We start from the raw sequence: 17,804 nt of genomic DNA on the forward strand, positions 1-17,804 counted from the left end.
TTTACCTTTGATCTTCCCCTGGTATGACATTTTCGGGGCTCCCCGTGCACACCATGTCTGCAGCATCCTTTGGTCCGCGGCTGAGCCCGATTTGGGTTTTGCTTGGGATCGCTGCCAGGCGGCAGGGAGGGAGGGGAGGGGGGCAGCCGGGGAGGCCCCCGTGTGCGATTGTAAGGCCATGTCATTTTTTCCTGTAAATCTTGTAATTTCGTGCTTCAGAGCACAACAAAGTGAGGGAGCCAGCGGGGAGTGAATTAAATTCCCCCCTGAGATGCGGAGCAGGGCAGGCGGCCGGGCCCCCCGTGGCCCCGGTTGCTGGGGGCTCGGTGGCACCCGTGCCAGCCGGGCTCCTGTCCCCTCCCCGGCGCTGGCACGAGCCACCTTCTGCCACCAGTCATTTGCCAGCTCGAATAAAACTCAGCGTGGAGTTTGCAGGGACCATGGAGACTCCTAAAAACTGGGGGCTGCCCCACAGCTCCCCGCCGGCAGCGCTGCTGCTTGCTGCCTATGCAAAAAAAAAAAATTAATAAAACCCCAACAAACAGGGCTTGGGGGTGGCATCGCCAATATCAGCTCTCGGGGGGTTTCTGTCCCCTGTTATGTCCCAGGGATTATTTGGGTTTAGAAAGAGAGATTCTGGGAGCAGCTCTGCCTTGCGCATGGCCTGCACTGTAGTGAGTCTCTGCTCGGCCTTGGCTGTGTTTTCTCCACCTCCGTGCTGATTTTTGCCCGGGTTTTGGGGGACCTGCCTCACCACCTCACCCCATCCCGCTGCCTTTAGCACGGTGGCATCCGTCCCTGTTGGCCAGCAGGGACGTGGCAGCCCTCGGCACGTGGCTGTCCCTGAGCAGAGGTGACATCTCCGTGCTCCAGAACCAAAGTTGCCCTTCCCTGGAGGAAAGCAGTGATGGTGTGCCCCAGGGCAAGCAGGAAAGCTCTCTGGCTGGGTGACAAGCAGCAGGCAGCTCGTTTGCAAAGCAGTGGCAGTGTGGCACCGGTGTCCCCATCCCCAGCAGCGTGCAGGGCTCGCCACAACACCCGGGGCTTGCCTTCCTTCACCCCTTCGTTGCGCACAAGCCGCTTCCAGCAGCTCTGCGCAGCCCTTGCAAGCTGCAGAGGAACTTTGGAGAAAGCAAATCCCTGCAAAGCGCCGTCAAACGGACACGTGGAGAGATCCTCAGAGCTCGGGCAGCCGGTGTGCACACGTGGCTGGGGTCGGTGGGTGATCCAGCACCCGTCCCGGGTGGGTGCCCGGCTCTTCCCTGCCAGGAGAAGCCGCGCGGGTGCTGAGCAGCCTTAGATTGACTTCCTCCACCCTTGGCTTTTAACTGGAATTACTGTTTTCATTTCAAAAAGTAATTAAAATATCAGACCTGGAGCTGTCATAACTGTCACACGGCTTTGTGTTCCTATTACCGATGCACATCTATTAGGGGTAATAACAGGGAAATAACGTGCCCGTGGAGAAGCGCGCCCTGCGCTGGGGCTGCGCTGGCTCCGCCAGCAGTAGGAGCTGAGGGGGTTTTATTTTATTTATTTCATCATTTGGGTAAAGCGAGGAGTTGGTGAGTTATTGGTCATGAAGTTCCCGAGCATCCCCAGCAGCCCTCATGGGATGCAGGGGAAGAAGTGGTGGCAATGGGAGAGCTTTGGTGCGGGTGCCGGGGTGCCCACGCCGAGTGCGGGGGCTTGGCAAACTTCAGGGGGGTGGCATTAAAATTTGGGGCTTTGCAAGCTGGGAGTGGCAAAGCCCTCGGGGAGCTGCTAAACAAGATGCTGGCCAGGACCCTGGCCCCAGCAGCAAGGTCCAAGGCAGGGAAATTGCTTTTTCATTTGTTTTCCTTCAAATCTAGCAGCCCCCATCGCGGGCTCTCCTTTAGGGCTCCCTTTGGTTTTGAGATTCCCAGACCGCAGCCAAAACCTCTGCAGCCAAAACCTCTGCTTGCTTCTAAAATTCACCTCGTTCCTCGAGCGCGCTGTCCCTGTGCAGGGGGCTTTTATCCACCAAACCAAAAAGTTGTGGCACAACCCAGACATCTTGGTGCTAAATCCGTTGCGTGCGCCGTTCCCGAGCGACCCCGCCACGGGGAGAAGTGCTAAAGGGGAGCTTTGGGTGGAAGAGTGGGTGACGAGTCCTGGTGGGTGCTGTGTTGAGCAGCGGTGTCAGGGAGGAATGGGGCAAGCAGGGGGGAAGTAAATGGGGAAGCGGAGCGGGGCTGTGCGCTGGGGCGCGTTCACACTGTGCGCGCCGCTCCGGTTTGCATTTGGATTCATGGAGGCAGCACGGGGCCACCAGCCAGGGCACGACTTTGTTCTTTAGAGCTGGAAATGTGACAAATTAACCAGCGGCCCTTCCTCTGAATTATCCAGCAGCCCTTCCTCAGGGCGCACGCGGTGATTTACGGCCGGGGGGGCGCTGACAGCCGGGGAACCCCTGCACTGGGCCACCCCCCGCCATAATAAAACCCTGGTGGGCAGGCAGGACCACGAGGGCTTGGTTGTAGGGAAATGTGCCCCCTCCAAAAAAAAAAAGATGCTTTAGAAGCAACTTTTTAGAATGCTGCGGGGTTGGGTTTGTTGGAGCTTTGTTCCCCCTTCCCGACGAAGCCCTTTTTGCACGGTGCCGGCCCATTCGCGTGTTCACCTGGACTCCTCTCTGCTCCGAGTCTCCTTGTGGGATTTGCCTTATGGGAAAGGGATTTTCCTTATGTGTGGCTTGCTCAGTGCTGGTGCCTCCGTGTGTTTCCACCAGTATTTTTTTATTGATTTCCTTGGGTTTCTACCTCTTTTGCCTGTTGCGCGACTTCGCAGCGAGACACCCCTATCCCTGCAAACAAGTGCGTGTTAAGGAAATTAATAACTCGAAGGCAAACACCCATAAAAAGGAGCGGGTTTTATCTCGGTCGCTTGTGCCGCTTGCTAAACTCCTTTGGTATCTTCGTGAACTCCATGCAGACGTGCTCACAGGTTATTAATTCGGGTGTAATCCTGCGCTGGCCATGACCCGAATTTGGGTGGTGCCTGGGACATTTTGGTGCTGCAGGGTGATGACCAGCGGTGTCGTTAAACACACGCTCTGTCTTTAGACACGTGGGCCATCAGGTTCAGCAAAAAATCCTCCTGGTGGCCCCGTGGAATAGCCCAGCAGGGAGCCAGACCCTTCCTGCAGCTCTCCCATGCACAGTTTGGGCACCCTTTGCTTGGGGCAGGGTGCACGTGGCCGGAGGAGGGAATGGGAACGGGGCTGAGGCTGGCCCCAAGCCGTGCCCTGAATGCCTGGGGGCACAGCGGGGTTTGCAATGGGATGTACTGGTCATACTGGTGTTGCAGGAGAGCGTGCCGGGGGTTCTGCCCTCCTTTCCAGCCTCTTGCTCACACCCCAGGAACAAAAACCCGCGGAGACCCCGTGCGGCTGCCCCCGGAGCTGGAGGGCGAGCGTGCCCAGAGGGAGGAGGAGGAGGAGGAGGAGGAAGAGGGACGAAGGCATGGGGAAAGGGGGGGGCCTCTTCCTCCTGCCCACCCCAGTGTGTCTCTTTTGCAGGCTCTCCAGGTGGCACGCCAGTTCCTGCTGCAGCAGGCCACGGGGCTGAGCTCCCCCAGCAGCAATGAGGGCAAGCAGCCGGCGGTGCAGGTGAGCCCCAGGGACCTCCCCCTGCTTTTTCGGGAAGGGCTCGGCTGCAAACTGGTGCTGATGCTGGGGGGGGGGGCAGCGCAGGCACCAGCACGCATCGCCTCCCCCTTCGGGATGGCCGCAGCGCACCCACAAAGAGTTAAATCCCCTGTAAACCTCCAGAAATTTGTTGTGGTTTTTGTTTTTTTTTGTTTTTTTTTTTAGTGTCGGCCCCAGGCTGCATGCACATCCCTTTCCTTTAGGTTTTCCTCTGTAAGAGCAGCTCGGGAGGGAAATGCTCTTGGGGACCAAGGCTGTGTGTTTTTTTGGGGGAATGGGGACCCTTGGTGGCCCACTTGGTGGCCCATTTGGTGGCCCCCTTGGCCTCGGCACGGGGTCCAGCATTGTGTGGGGCTGGAGAGGAAAACCCAGCTTTGGGTGGGCACAGCACCCACAGGCTGCACCCTGCACCCTTGGTGGAAGGGGAACCGTCCTGCTGCTCCCTCCCTCGGCCAGCCAAATGGGGCAAAAAACAGCGAGAAAAGGGGCAGCGAAGGGGTATGAACCCGGAGAGGGGGGCCAGGCGGAAAGAAGCAAAGCCCGAGCGAATGGGAAGTGACAATTTAAATAGCTGTGCGGAGGGGCTCTCCCTTCAGGCTAATTAAATTTATCGGAGAACAGCAGGTTACCTTATTAGAGCCACGTGGGCTTAATTAACAAAGGAAAGTAATTAGCACGCGCGCTCTCAGAGCTGGAGGTCCTGCCCATGCCAGGCGCAGGCAGCAGGGAGGAGGCGAGCGGGGCTGGGGCCGGGCTCCTCTCCTCCCCAAACCCGGGGGATTAAAGCTCCCCCCGGCACGCTTCCCATTTATTTCTCCCCGAGCTGCAGAATTGCATCTCGGATGCAAGTCTGAAGTTGCTTTTCCCCCCCCAATATCACCGGGTTGGCTTTTTTGGGGGGCTGGGGGCAGCCCCCGTGCGCCCCTGTGCTCCTGGCCGGCAGCCGAGACGCGTGGCCTTGCCAAGCTCCGTTTGGGGGAAATATGAATTTCCCCCCAAAATTCACGAAACGGCTCGATTTCGGCGTGTGTGAGGTGCTGGTGGAGCCGTGTGGATGCCACCCTGTCCTCGCTGGGACCGGGGGAGCCCCCTGTGCCCCCAACCTGCCCCGAATGGGGGGACCCGCAGGGTTGGGAAGCACCAGGGAAAGCCGCAGCTGGGGCTGAGCAGCGCTAATTACTCAGGGCTTCTGCGGCACACAAACCGGGCGGCTTTTTTCCAGCAGCGTTTTCAGGAAGGAAATGCAGTCACTGCATGGAAAATATCTGCGAAGGACAAAGGCAGTAAGAGTGAAGTCAGATTCCGGGAACCGGCGCCCCGCTCCCCCGGCCGCGCTGCGCCCGCAGCCTCCCCGGCCCCCCGGCGCCTCCTCGTGCCCTCGCCTCCCTTCTCCCACCTCCGTCCGTCCGTCCCGGCCGTCCTGCCGTCCATCTGGCCCGGCCTTGCCAGAGTTAACTGGATCTGCCGCCCTCTTTCACCCCCCCCCCCCCCCACCCCCCTCCTCCCTTTTTTTGTGTTGCAAAAGAACTTGTGAAAGTTGTAGACGTGAGTCAGAAATAGCTCATAACTCAGCCGCCGGCCTCTTCCTCCCCCTGCCCGGCAGCTGGAGCGGGATCTGAACGAGGGGAGATAGAGGATTAAGCAGGCTCCTTTGAAAGGAAGTTTATCTGACGGCCGTGGTGTGGATGAGACTGGCCAGGACGGCCGCTCGGGGAGGAGGAGGAGGAGGAGGAGGAGGAAGGCTGGCTGGGAGGTGAGCGCCCAGGATCCCCGATAACCGCGCGAGCCGGTGGCTGAGCCTGCAAAAGGACCAAGTGCTCGATTTCCACACCACCAGGGATTTTTTTTGGGGGGGTGAAGCTGGCTCGTAGCCCCCCCCAGCTCCCCGGTGGAGCATCCCCGCCGCGGCCCCGTGCCGAGCACTCGGACCCCAGGAGCCCTGCGGGGTCCCCGCTCTCACCGTGCCCTCGCTGCCACCGTGCCGAGGGGACGGGACGTTTGTGGGGCACCACGCCAGCAGGAATATTAATGACAGTCGGCAACGGCACGCTCCTAAAAACAAACAAGGAGCTGCTGGGCTCGATAGGGATCTTGGGTTATGGTTGTTTTTTTTTTTTTTTCCCCTTTTTTTTTTTTTTTTTTACTATGAACCCTCTCTGCCCCCAGATGCCTGGAGGTGTAGCTGTGCGCCGAGCCCCGCAGCTGACGCTGGGACTGCAGCTGCGCCTGGAAAAACAAAACAAAACAAACAAAAAAAAAAACAACACCCTGAAACGTTTTTTAAATGATTTGGTTTCCTTGCAACTTCAAAACCATTCGGCTCGTCGGCGGAGGGCTGCCGGAGCCCCGTGGCTGAGGGCTTTGCCGGGGATGGTTGGCGCGGTGCTCCTCCTGCGTGAACCTGGGGTGTTCGGGAGCAGGGAGGCTGCACGTGCACGTGGGATGCTGTGGGGTTTTGGTGCTGGGCCACTTTCTGGCTCTGAGACGCTGCTGAATCACGGGGTGTCCGTGGAAGTTGGCTTTCTGGGGTCCCTTGCGCACGGATTTGGGGTCTCCGAGCCACCGGCGAGCGACTCGCTGCGGTAACGGAGCCTCTGAAAGGGGAGAAGGGACGAAGGGCGCCGAGGGAAGGGGCGAGGAGTTTGGAGCAAACTGCGGGAAATTGCTTTTCTTTTGTCTGCTGTGGCGGGGAGGGCAGCGGAGCGGAAAAGTGTATTTTGTTGATTTGAAACTTGAGTGAAATGGGTAATGAAGACAGATCAATACCAGCCCTTCTGCGTTCCCATCCAGGAAAAAAAAAAAAACACAGCAGCCCGGCCGGCTGGGCTCGCGCCGCGCTGGGTTTTCCATTCGAACTTGCGGCCCCGGGGTCCGTCCCCTGCTCGCCCCCACTTCTGCCCCTTTTCCTTCCCAAACCCCGGCTCTCCAAGCCCAGGAGCCCCTTTCCACCGCCGCCGCATCCCCCAGCCAGCTCCTTTCAACTTCCAGCAACTCGCAGCCCAATTATGCGCGATTAGTGCTCCCCGGCGGGGCGCGGCGCTAATGAGGATGCGCGTCGGGTTGCGCACGCAGGGGATTGAGTCCTCCTTTTCTTCCCGTGCAGCTGGACAGTGGGGGCAAGGCCCTAATGCCGTGCTCTGACCCGGAGGGCGCAGCACCCTGTCCTCCCGGGTGGGCACAAAATAACCCCACAGCCCCCGACTCCAGCCTGAGCGTGGAGCTGGGGGTTCCCTCGCAGGACTGCGCGTGTCCGATTCCTCTCTCCCCAGCCTGGTGTAAAGCAGGGGAGCCCGGGTGATGGTGCTGGGCTTACACCCATGGGTGGCTGCCTGGCCACGGGCACCTGAAGCTCTTGCAGATGGTTGGAGCCCGCTCGGCCTCGGGGTTTGTGGTGCAGGATCAGGGCTGGGGGCTGGAGGGGTTGGGTGCAAGCACCTGCTTGCCCTAGAGGGGCTGGAAGCGAGCGGTTTGCTTGCTTCCACCCATGGGAAGGGGGTGCTGGGGGGTCCACCAGGGTGTTTGCTCTCATCCTTGGCCCCCAACAGCAGCAGATGTGAGGCTGCTCTTGGTTGTGGCTCCTTCCCTCGCTCCTCCTGCCGTTCCCAGCTCCCCGCCTCCCGAGCAGACGTCCCGGGCTTGTTTCTGTTGGTTTTGGATTTGAAATGGGTGCTTTAAAAAAAAAAAAAAAAAAAGACAAACAGCGCCAGCGTGTTTGCTGTTGTTTCTAATTGGGAGTTAAAACCCGAGATTAGATCAGAGACAAGGATGCGCAGCGCCTTGGGCTCTGCGGGCAGCGGGGAGCTGGCGTGCGCCGTGCCACAGCGGGACGAGAGCTTTGCTCTGTCCCCACAACCCCAAAACCCCCCAGGTCAAGAAGGTGGCAGGGTTTGGGACGCGCTTGGAAATGGGGCTTTAGGTGTGGAAACCCAGACTCTAATTCCAGGGTGGCCAAGGTGGCTCCTGGTGGGAGCGATGGCTCGGCGTGACGGTGCCGGAGGATGCAGGGATGCTTCGAGGCTTAGCCAATTTTGGCACTCCGGGGGGGTTTCTGGCAGGCTGTGGGGTTTCTGGCACTCTGGGGCTGCCGGGGGCTCCCCTGGCCCCATTGGGAGGTGCTGCGAGCAGGCGGCCAAGCCCAGCCCAGCCTTTGGTCTGCGGCATCCCTCGCTCTGCCTCATCCCCCGAGCCGGCAGCGGCGTTCCCCTGGTACAGAGGACGGCGCGTTCCCTGCGATCCGCTTCCCGTAAAAAAAAAAAAATAATAAAAAAAAAATTAATAATAATAATAAAAAAAAAGGCATCGCTCCCCAATCCCGCTGCGTTTTACGCCCGGCCAAATCCCGTTTCGCGCAGCCGGCTTTGGCAGGGCTGCTCCGGGCTTACAGCGAGCGCCGAGCTCCCCCTTTAATACCCGTCTTGTTTTCCACCCGCCGCCTGCTTTATCCGCCCCCTCGCCGGCCGCCCCTGTCCTCTGGCACGGCGGGATTACAACCCCGACCGCCTGGAAAATCACCCCCTCGAGATTGTGTTCGCGAAGCGGAGATACAGCGTCGGGGCTTTTTGTGAGGCAGCCAAAGCTGTTAGTAAGCAGTTTTGCGGGGTGGCAGGAGGCCAAGGAGTGAGTCAAGCCCTTCTCCAGCGCCGTGTCTGGCAGATGCCCGCTCGTCGCACGCCGCCCGCGCCGCTCACGGAGAGACGCGGCCAGGGACGAGACCCTGAGCCACTACGCTGGGTTCTGCGGGGTCGGTTCCCAAAGTGGGGGATGCAGAAGAAGGGAAAACCCCCAAATTCTGCTGCTGGTGTTGCCTTAGTGTGGGTTTGGGGCTGCGCAGAGCGGTGTGGGTGCTGCGGCTCGTCCCGCGTGCAAGGTTGGGCTTTGCTGCGTGGAGGAGACTTCGCTGCTGGGTGCGTGGGAGATGAAAAGCCAGCTTGGGGAATGCTCACACACCGTCCTTACGGTGTGCTGAGCTCCTCAGCGCCTTCCCTTTGGCCTTTCTGGGGGTGTTGGATCCCAAAATCCCCCCTACACCTGGGCTGCCCGTCCCCAGCTGCAGTGGAGCTCGCTCACCGTGCGCCTCCCGCAAGCACCCCAAGGCACCGCGCTCCTCGGCGCACCGGGGGCTGCCACATGCTGTTCCCCCCCTCAAGAGGGTCAGCAGCCAGCGGGTGCCCCCGGGGGCTTTCAGCCAGGCTGGGGGGAGCCGTTTCCTCGGGGTCTCCGTGCCAGGCAGCAGCTGTCACCGTCCCCACGAGGCGCTGGAGGCAGCTGGGGCTGTAACCGGATGAGCGACCGCAGCAGGAGCGAAAACTTGCTGCATGCGGGAATTTCCCGTTTTGCTTCGAGTTCCTGCCCTCCCTGGAAACCTCGGCGAGGAGGGGGGCGTTGGCAGAGGGTGGGGGGAAATTCGGCCTTGGCCAGCAGGGCTCGGGGAGCCGGCGAAGGCGCCGCGTGCTGCTGCTCCTGGTGCCCGCGCGCGCGCGCCCCGTTCACACCTCGGTGCCGCCGCCATTTCCCCGTGTCAAACCCTGCATCTGAGCGCGGAAAGAAAAAGCCATTTAATGCAGACAAAGGTTGTATGAAAATATAATTCTGCTTTTGTTAGCAGCCATCAAACTCTAAAAAGCGTCGCTTTTGTTTTCTTGTAACATTGTGAAAACCTCGTGTCGGATCGAGAGCTGGGGCCCTCTCGACTAATCGCCTCTCCTTTGTGTTTTTAGATTATAGGGGCAATTAGTGTTGTCAAAACCTCTGGCAATTCTCTTTGCTCTTGACAGGGTGTCAGTCCGTTGGGCGAGAAATGGAAGGTGTTATAACTCTCCGGTAATTAGGATGCCTCCGATTTGAAAATGCCAGCAAACGTGTACGAGAGGCCGCGCGGCGCCGGGGGGCGGGGAGGCAGCCCGGATGGGGGGGGATGCGGATGAGCAATTAATTAGGGGCTCTCATTCCGAGCACGTTGCCAGCTGATGAATTGGCAAAGGGAAATTAGCAGGATGCTTAGCTCCCGGCGAGCGGGCGCGGACCTCGAGCACGCTCGCCGTGCCGGTGCCGCCGCGTGGGCTGCCGTCCCCGCCGGCATCCCTCCTGGCCAGATGTTCACCGAGCGCTGTGCACAGCTGTCTGCCGGCACCTGGCCGCCCTCAGCACTCGTGCACAGAGATGGAGCGCCCGAACAGCAGCTCCTTGTCTGTTTTGCAAGGCGGATTTGCCGTGGTTTGGGTTTCTCTGGCCGGAATTGATGCTGCTGTAGTCGGCGTCGACGGTGCTGCAGGCACCGGGTTTTGCAGCTCTGTGCTGGGGATGCTCCTGGTTTTATAATTCTTGGGGTGGGATAGTTTGGTTGGTCCCTTTTCTACGTGGAAGGGGGAGTCTGATTTAGGGTGGCCAGCGTCCCTGCAGGGACACCAGGGCAGCGGCGAGCTTCGTGCCCGCAGGCATCCCCATCGCCGCCACCCAGGCTGGTTTCGCCGAGGGCGCCCCAGCAGCAGCCCTGGGTGTGAACAGGCAGCAATTAATAAATAACTCGGACCCGGCGGCAGCTGGGGGGGCTCGCCGGTGACAAATGGGCCTCGGCCCGCTCGCCTCCCTCCAGCAAAATGCCTGAGTAAACAGATAAGCCGCTGCAATCTCCCTTGAAGGTCAGCGCGCTGCGGCGCGGCCCAATGCCTGCCACGGGGTGCCACAGGGGGGAGGTGGGTCAGGAGCCAGGGGGGCTTTGGGCATCGCTCGGGAGCCCTGGGGCTGTAGGATCCCAGGCTCTGCTTTGGGATTTGCTGGGTGAGCTGGGGCCGGTGGCTTTATTTCTCTGTCTCTTGGTGCCTGACGTGTTGGGATCCTCAAGCGGAGGGACGAGGTGCCTGGCGCTTGGCTTGCACGGCGGAGCCAGGCTGCTTTCCTACAAGAAGCAGCATCCAGGGAGCATTACGCACTGACAGCAGGGCCGTAACCCTTCCTACGGGCTGGGAAAAGGGACTGGGGCTGGTTTCTGGCCACCAGGATCACGGGGGCTACATAAGGGAGGCCGTGTGCCTGCCCTGAGGAAGGCGGCGTTGCCCCACCTGGGCAGGACCTGCTCGCGGCCGGCCTGGGATCCGTCACCGACACCTTCCCCGCGTCGTCGCGGGGGCGTGCGCCCGCGTTAGGCTGACCAAAAGGCAGGGGCTGGCAGGTTTTCTGAGCCCTCTCTACGCTTGGCACGGTAACGAGGTGAGTTACTGGTGTCAGCTGGAGGTGAAGCTTTGATGTGCCTGCGGAGAACCTTGGTCACCTCTTCCTCTGCTGTGCAGAGTTATTTGGGTGAGCAGTGACCTGCCCTGCTTCCCGCGGCGCTTCTCCTCTCCAAACCCTAAGGGAAGGAGCCCAGTCCCAGCTCTCGGGGGCTTTTCGTGCCCTTGCAGGAGAGGAAGGGGCTGGGGTTGGGGTTGGGAAGCCAGGTGCCACTGGGTGCTCTCGATGCCCAATTCCTGCAGTGGTGAAGGAAGCGTCTCCGTGCCATCGCCACCTCCCCCCCACATCCCCTGCGGTGGCCTCGGCGTGCCCAGATGGGGAAGGCGTGGTGGGAGCGGGTCAAGCAGGTGGCAGAGGATTTAGGGACGGGAGGCATTGGGGGAAGGCTTTTTAGGCTGGAATGGGGAGCCTGGCAGGGTGATGCCACCCTGAGCTCCCCAGGCCCGGCGTGACACATCTCTCCTCTCCGCAGGTCCCCGTGTCCGTGGCCATGATGTCCCCGCAGATGATCACCCCGCAGCAGATGCAGCAGATCCTCTCCCCGCCCCAGCTCCAGGCCCTCCTGCAGCAGCAGCAGGCGATAATGCTGCAGCAGGTAAGGCTGCTCCCACCCCGCCTGGGCATCGCCCGGGTCCTGCCACACCATTTCTCTTCCCCTTGAGTGCTGGAGCTCAGTTGGCACAGGCAGAGGGTCTGGAACCCGTCCCCCGTAGCTTCTGTGTTCCCCCTGTGTTTCCCTGGGGATCCCCAGAGTGTCCAGCACCAAGGGGTGAAGGGTGCTGTGCGTGCTGATGGTGCACAGCCGGCTGCGATTCGGGATTTCAGAGCACACCAAGGGGCCAGTTTGGGGCTGGCCGGTTCCTGGGGAGGGCCGGGAGTTGGGGTGGCTGCTGGAGACCTCCCCGCGGCTCAGGATCCAGACCTGGGTTTGCCTCTCACGGCGTTCCCCAGCGTCAAAGGAGCGGGGAGGGAAGCAAAAGGGAGGCCAGGAAAAAAAAAAAAAAAAAAAACACAAAAAAACAACTCCAACCTCCGAAACAAAGCAGGGCTGCTTGGGTAAACACCTCCCGCTGGCGGGAGAGAGGGAAGGAGAAATCCCACAAGCATCCTCCACACCCTTCCTCCTGCCTCCAGTACCTGTTTACTCCAAACAGGCTGATAAGGACTCAAGGTTGGCCCCAGGGAAAGAACAAAGGGTAAACACTACCCTGGGTGGGTCCTTCTCCGAGCCTCTTTGGAGCCGGATAAAGAAACACGTTTGACTGCAAATTAAACAACCCAGGCCGGAATAGCTCGCATTCTCCACCAGCAGAAAACCAAACATCACACCTCTCACCCCTGACCCAATGTTCCCGCAGCCTCGCTCGACCATGTTGCAGAGCCCCGGCTTTGATTGGCTTTCGGGTAAACACCGAGCCTTTCCAAACCTGTTCGCCGACAGAAAAAGCAAAGTTGCTGCTGTCAGCGCTGTCAGCCCCGAGCTGATAAAGGCTTCCCGGCATCCAAAGGGGCATTCCTGAGCCGCCGCCGTCGCCCCTGCGCGGGGCGAGGGCTGCCTGCCTGCGCTGACCTCCCCGTGCCTCCGGCCCCTCCTGCGCGCAGCAAATCCAGCCCGCAGGAGTTTATTTTGGGGCCGGGGTGAGAGCATCCCTCCCGTGGTGATGGGGGCTGGGAGCCTCCCCGGTGGTTTGTTTCGGGCTGTTTTCCCAGCTCGGGAGATGGGGTGCTGCGAGGACGTGGGGTGTCTGCGCTGTGCGAGCCGCGGCCGGGTGCCCCAAGGTCCCCCCCGTGCCCGCAGAGGGAATGGGGCAACGTCTGTGGTGCTCTTTGTGGGGTTGCACCAGGCAAAGCTGTGCCCACCGGGAGCCCCCCCAGTTCAGCAGCACTTTTTATGAGGTGTTTGGGGCATCTCTCCCTAAAAAATCGTGCTGCAAAGGGGCTGCTCGCCTCCTCGTCTCTGCCCCATCAGACAACCCCCCCCCAGAGCAGCTGGAAAATCCCCGGGGTGCACGTTCCTTCCTTCAGCTGGGGCTTGGAACCCCCTCGGTGGGTGATAGACAAGTGGAGGATCCCAAACCGGTGGCACCAGGCAGGGTAAAAGGCACAGCAGGTTGGGGATTTGCTGCGCTTTGGGGGATTTTATTTGCTGTGGGGATCCGGAGCGCTCGGGAGGCCCTTGGAGTGGGCTCCCAGGTTTTGGGATGGCCTCGGAGAGGGGCTTTTCCTCCAAAGTCGAAGCCAGGAGCTGATGGGAGGTGGTGGAGCTCCTCACAGAGGGCTTGAAGCAAAGCTCTGGGAGCTGGTGGGCATGGGGTGGCACCGGGAACGGGGTGGCACCAAGACACAGGAAGCCGAGCGGGTGTTCCTGCTGCTGATCCGTCCCGCTCTCTCTCTCTCCTCCCCCTCTCCCTCCCAGTTGCAGGAATACTACAAGAAGCAACAGGAGCAGCTTCACCTGCAGCTATTGACACAACAGCAAGCTGGAAAGCAGCAGCCCAAAGAGGTGAGCTCACGCAGATGGGTGCTGGGCCCAGCCTCCGGCTGCCATCAGATCTGGCTGCGAATGAAAGGGGGACCAGCAGCAAAACAACAAGGCGTGTGCGGATCCTGGCAGCCGGCTGGGAGCCGACAGGGGATGTCCAAGGGGACGTGGGGCACGGGATCGGCCCCCCCCGGGACACAGGGGGGCCCCCCAAATGCTCCTTGTGGGGTGAGGGCAGAGCGGGCTCTCGGCACGGCTTGGGTCGGGCGGCGCAGTCCTGATCTAACCAGCGCGGCAGCACCCTGGCAGGTAGGCAGGCAGGGCTGGTCAGGTAGGAACCCAAAACAAGGCTTTTCGTGCCAGGAAAGGCGGTTCTGACGAAGCCAAGGCACTGTGTGAAATCGCAGCGTTTCCAGCAAGGTTTTCTGGAGGGAGAGGCTCGGGCAGGGGCTGGCGGCAGCGCGCAGCGAGCAGTCGGCGGCGCTGTGCCGTGCTGGGCCCTTGGCTGGGGAGGGAATTTGGGGATATGGGAGCGTTCATGCTAGCAGGATCGCATCGATCGTGTATAATAACTCCATTCCCACAACAGGTTTTCCTGTTCCTGACCGTAGGAACACACTCAGAGCTCTTCCCCTGGGCCCACTTTTGGGGATGCGCTGGCACGGCGTTGTGGGGTCAGCCCTGACCTGCAGCAGTCAGACATCGCCTCTCCCTTTGTTTTCTTCCCAACCCCCCAGATATTTTCACCCCTCTCCTCCCCGATCAGTGCACCTGGTGCTGCAAGGGGGGGTTTTGCGTGGTGCTGTGCCTGCAGCATCGCCGTGGGGCCATCCCTCGGCTCCTGCCTTGCCCCATGGTGCAGGGGGACATGGACCCGAGCTGCTCAACCCCTGTCCCTAGCTCAGCATCAGCACGTGAGGGTGCTGGGGCCGTGTGTTGCAACCTCAACTCCTGGAAAACCTCCCCAATTTAAGCGAATTGCATTAAAAAAGTAAAAATAAAAAAATCCCAGCTGGCTTTGAGGAAGAAAGCGCCGAAGCCCGTGCACGACTTCAGGCTGCAGCTTGCGAGCGCACGCGTCGGCGCGGGGCGAGCGGGGAGCCTCGAGCGCCTCGGGGTCGTGCTGGCGCCCACTCGAGCCTTCAATAGGCTTTGACCCGGGCTTTCATTGCGGGCTGTTGCCGTATTTACGCAGTGTGTGCGGGGTCAGGCTTTATCGGAGCCATCTCCAGGAGCTGGAGGAGCTGCTTGCGCTCCAGGAACGGGGGAGGCATAAATCTGGGCTTCCTCAAGGACTTCCCTCTTGGCCGGGGCGATGTTAGATTGCAGCAACTGGCTAGGAGGTAATTAAGCTCCTCCAAAGGGATCGCGGAGCGGGCTCCCGGTCTGAAAAGCGCGTGTTTGGGTGAAACAGTGCAGGGGAAGCAAGAAATTTATCTGCTGAGAGTGTCGGAGCAGGCTGGAGGGCAGAAGGAGCACGCAGGGGTGCTGCTGAAGGGCTGCGTGCCCGGCTCCCCGCACCCTGGACAAACAGTGAGGGGTCCCTGGGGTGCCTGCCACGGCATCCCCCCTCCCCAAAAAACAGGGCAAAGAGGCAAAGCATCCCCCAGCCAGCTCCGAGCTGCTCGCAGGAGGAGAGCACTGCGTGAAAAGCGGCCCTGGCCCCATTCAGGGAGCTCTCCTTGGCTCTGGGCAGGCGGATCAGCCCCGGGGGGGCTGCGGCGAGCCCCGTAAAGCGGGGTCAGCTCCCCCCACTGCGGGTTCACCCGGCTGCTATTAATAAAGCCTGCATCTGGCAGCCGCGCGCGCCTGCTGGGAGCGGCGGTGCCGTCGCTTCCCCCGACGGCGCAGGGGATCGCTGGCGTGTCTGGGATGCCGCCGCAGAGCCGCTTTTGGCCGGCCTTGGGGCTCCTTCATGGAAATCCACGGCGGTCTTTAATTACAGGCCGCCGCGAGGTTTGTGAACCCAGCGCGCTCTGCTTTCCCTCTTCTGATTCCGAGGGCTCGCCTCGCCGTGGCTGGATGCCGGCGGCTCGGCTCGGCTCGGCTCGGCTCGGAGCGCCGCGGGGGGAGCAGCAGGTGGGCACGGCGTCGTGCCGGGAGCCTCTGGCAGGCTGCGGAGGAGCAGCGGCTCAGATCTCCCCGGCAGGAGCCCCCGCGGGGAAAGTGGGGGCTGGGGGAAGAGCAGGAAAAGCAGGAGAGCAGAGGGTGGAAGCGTGCCGGGAAGCGCCCGTCGGCAGCATCCTGGCCGGGAGGATGCAGGGGGGTGCTCGGCGTGTGCGGCTGGTGGGAGCTGTGGCACGCCGGGGGGGGCTCGGGGCGAGCAGGGCAGCAGGGTGGGACATTAGGGGGACGGCTGTGGCACGTCCCAGCCACCCCATAGCCTTTTACCACGTGGCTTTGTAAGGGTGAAGGCACAGCCCCAGCAGCACCCTGGGTGCAGCGCAGCACCGGGACGGCTCCGTGCCGCCCCTTAACCTGGTGGCAGGGGGCTGCCGAGCAGCTGCCCTCCCTCTTTTCCCTTTTTTCACCCCAAACCCAGCTGGGGTGCAGGCACCCGGCTCTCCCCACCGGTACCAGCTGCACGGGGTCCCCCCAGCTCCGGCAGCGCCCCCCGAGTCCATTGGGGCCGGGGAGGGGGGCGGCGGGGGGCTGCCTGCTGCCTGACCTCGGCGTCAGCTTAATGAACTGCTCCTGTCAGTCCCCAGTGTCACGCCGAAAGTCCTCTTGATGTGCTCATAAATCAAAGTGACGGCGCCTCTTGCCCCGGTAGCTGCACCCACTCAGCTGCGTCTAATGTAAACGGAGCACAGGGGGGGCGAAAAAACGGGCTCGGAGCCCCCACCCAGCACCAGGGGGGTCGCTGGCAGCAAGGGGGGACACTTTGGGGCTGAAGGCCCTAACGAGGAGCCGTCCTAACGAGGATGGGTAACCGCTTTCTGTGCGTTTTGGGGTTTTTCTCTGCTTCTCCCAGCGCTGCGCCCTAACCCCAGAAACCAGGGGAGCCCCCCAGGAGGGCTGGGGGAGAGGAGCCGGCGGTGCCGGGCTCAGCACCCATCAGGGAGACCAGGCTGGGGGGGAATTCAGGCTCTGCCTTCTCCAGAGCAAACCAGTGACCTCGCTGCTTGGCTTTTTTTCCAGTTTTTGAGCCGGGATTTAGGATGTTCCCGTGCGTGGCGGTGGCTGTTCAGGCAGGATTTGGCCCTCAGGCTCGAGCTGGTGTAACGCAGCCGGGCTCAGGGCTTTGCTCGTGGTCAGACTGCAAGCCTTGACCCCAGGGCTTGCCCTATAGCCCTTAGGGTCTGCTCCTGCACCCCTTTGTGGCTGATCCCTGGGGACCCCTTGCCGTTGGGTGCCTTGGACGGGTCCCCTCCACCCACGCTGTGCTCAGCAGGTTTGAGCCCATCAGGATTTGGATCCTCCCTGGGGCCTGGCAGACAGCAGCGCGCCCTGCTGTGGGTGAACCCCAATTTTCCAACCCCCCAGAGCTCCGTGCTGAGCTCCCGGGCTCGTTTTCCCCCTCTGGGCCCCGTGCTTGTGGTCTGGCAGAGCTGGAAGGACGCACGCGGTGCTTTAAGCCGTGCGAAGGCGCAGAACCACGCGTGGGTCCCCCACGGCCCCGGGGTACTGTGGCTCCACCAGCAGCCTCCACAGCCCGGGGACACCGTGCTGGGGACCCTAATAGCTTCACCCATCCCAATTTCCCCCTGCTTCCAGCCGGGAAGGGCTGTGGATGAGGCAGTGTTTGGGGAGCCTGGGTTTTTCCAGGGCCACTGGAAAGGGTGGTGGCAGAGCGGGGCAAGAGGAGGAAGAGCCCGGCCCCGCTCCGGTTTGGGGACACGTGTGTGTGTGTCTGTCACGCAGCCCTGGCCCCGTTTCCTTCCCCATATCACTCATGGCCCTACGGGATCACGGTCTCCAGGTATCCTCCTGGCTCCTCACCGCTCGGCTTTTTGCAGGGTTTTCTTTTTTTCCAAGCAGAACTGGCTCGGATTCGGGCGCCTCCATCTCCAGAGGTGCACGGCCGGGGGGAGACCGGAGAGGAGTCGCTCCTGGAAATGGCTCCTGGGGCGGGCTGCGGGGCAGGGAGGGCTTGGGGCATCCCTTGGAGGCTCAGAGACCAGATTTCGACACTCTGTGCCCCGCTGAGGGCTCACGGTCGTGCCTTACATCGCGGCCCAACAGGGATTTGCAGGGCAGTGCCTGGAGCCTGTCCTTGCTCCATTTCAGAGCCAAGGCCGAGCATCAGCAGCGTCTGTAGGGTGTGGGGATGGGGGCTGTGCCTGGTGGCCGGGCTCGGGGATCGTTGCACCCAGCAGGAACAGGCTGGGGGGTGCCACGGGATCCCCGAGCACCGGGCAGGGGGCTCGGGGCCCGAATCCCACAACGCTCAGCCCCAGCCAGGAGCAGAAAAAAATGCCATCT

The 17,804-nt window shown here is 61.5% G+C and overlaps 1 protein-coding gene across 10 annotated transcripts in view; it reads left to right on the forward strand.

Annotated features, from left to right (window-relative positions):
* The window catches only part of FOXP4 (forkhead box P4), a 61,655-nt gene that overhangs the window by 26,523 nt on the left and 17,328 nt on the right, over nucleotides 1-17,804 (forward strand). For 7 of the 10 annotated variants that reach the window (XM_082778454.1, XM_082778459.1, XM_082778460.1 and 4 more), the window contains exons 3-5: nucleotides 3,542-3,631; nucleotides 11,370-11,492; nucleotides 13,314-13,400. In XM_082778454.1, the coding sequence (XP_082634580.1) occupies nucleotides 3,542-3,631; nucleotides 11,370-11,492; nucleotides 13,314-13,400 (300 nt within the window). The remainder of the gene's footprint in view (nucleotides 1-3,541; nucleotides 3,632-11,369; nucleotides 11,493-13,313; nucleotides 13,401-17,804) is intronic. The other 3 variants (XM_082778462.1, XM_082778463.1, XM_082778455.1) reach the window with 1 other exon arrangement.

Source organism: Aythya marila (assembly GCF_965140915.1).
Source record: "Aythya marila genome assembly, chromosome: 24".
In the NCBI taxonomy this organism is placed as follows: domain Eukaryota; kingdom Metazoa; phylum Chordata; class Aves; order Anseriformes; family Anatidae; genus Aythya; species Aythya marila.